The 242-nt window shown below is 64.9% G+C and overlaps 1 protein-coding gene across 1 annotated transcript in view; it reads right to left on the reverse strand.

Annotated features, from left to right (window-relative positions):
- The window catches only part of EPB41L1 (erythrocyte membrane protein band 4.1-like 1), a gene marked incomplete at its 3' end in the record, with an annotated part of 23,160 nt that overhangs the window by 15,773 nt on the left and 7,145 nt on the right, over window positions 1-242 (reverse strand). Inside the window, exon 11 of the mRNA XM_010010473.1 lies at window positions 115-242. Within this exon, the coding sequence (XP_010008775.1) occupies window positions 115-242 (128 nt within the window). The remainder of the gene's footprint in view (window positions 1-114) is intronic.

The raw sequence follows: 242 nt of genomic DNA on the forward strand, positions 1-242 counted from the left end.
CCTGCCTGCCGCCGGCCCCGCCCTCCTGCGGTGCCTGGTCCCCTGCCTGCTCTCTCCAGATGTGAGCCAGCCTACTCCCTCCATCCATCCTCCTCTGGCCCGTCTCATCTGTACCTTCAGCTCCTTGATCTTCGTCGGGGTGGTCACCTCCTCGTCCTCTGTCTCGGACCGTATCCTGCTGCCAAACTCACCGTCCTCATCCCGCTTCTCGCCTTCTGCCCCCGCGTCGACGTTCTCGCTGA

Source organism: Nestor notabilis, unplaced genomic scaffold, assembly GCF_000696875.1.
Source record: "Nestor notabilis isolate BGI_N333 unplaced genomic scaffold, ASM69687v1 scaffold19842, whole genome shotgun sequence".
NCBI lineage: Eukaryota > Metazoa > Chordata > Aves > Psittaciformes > Psittacidae > Nestor > Nestor notabilis.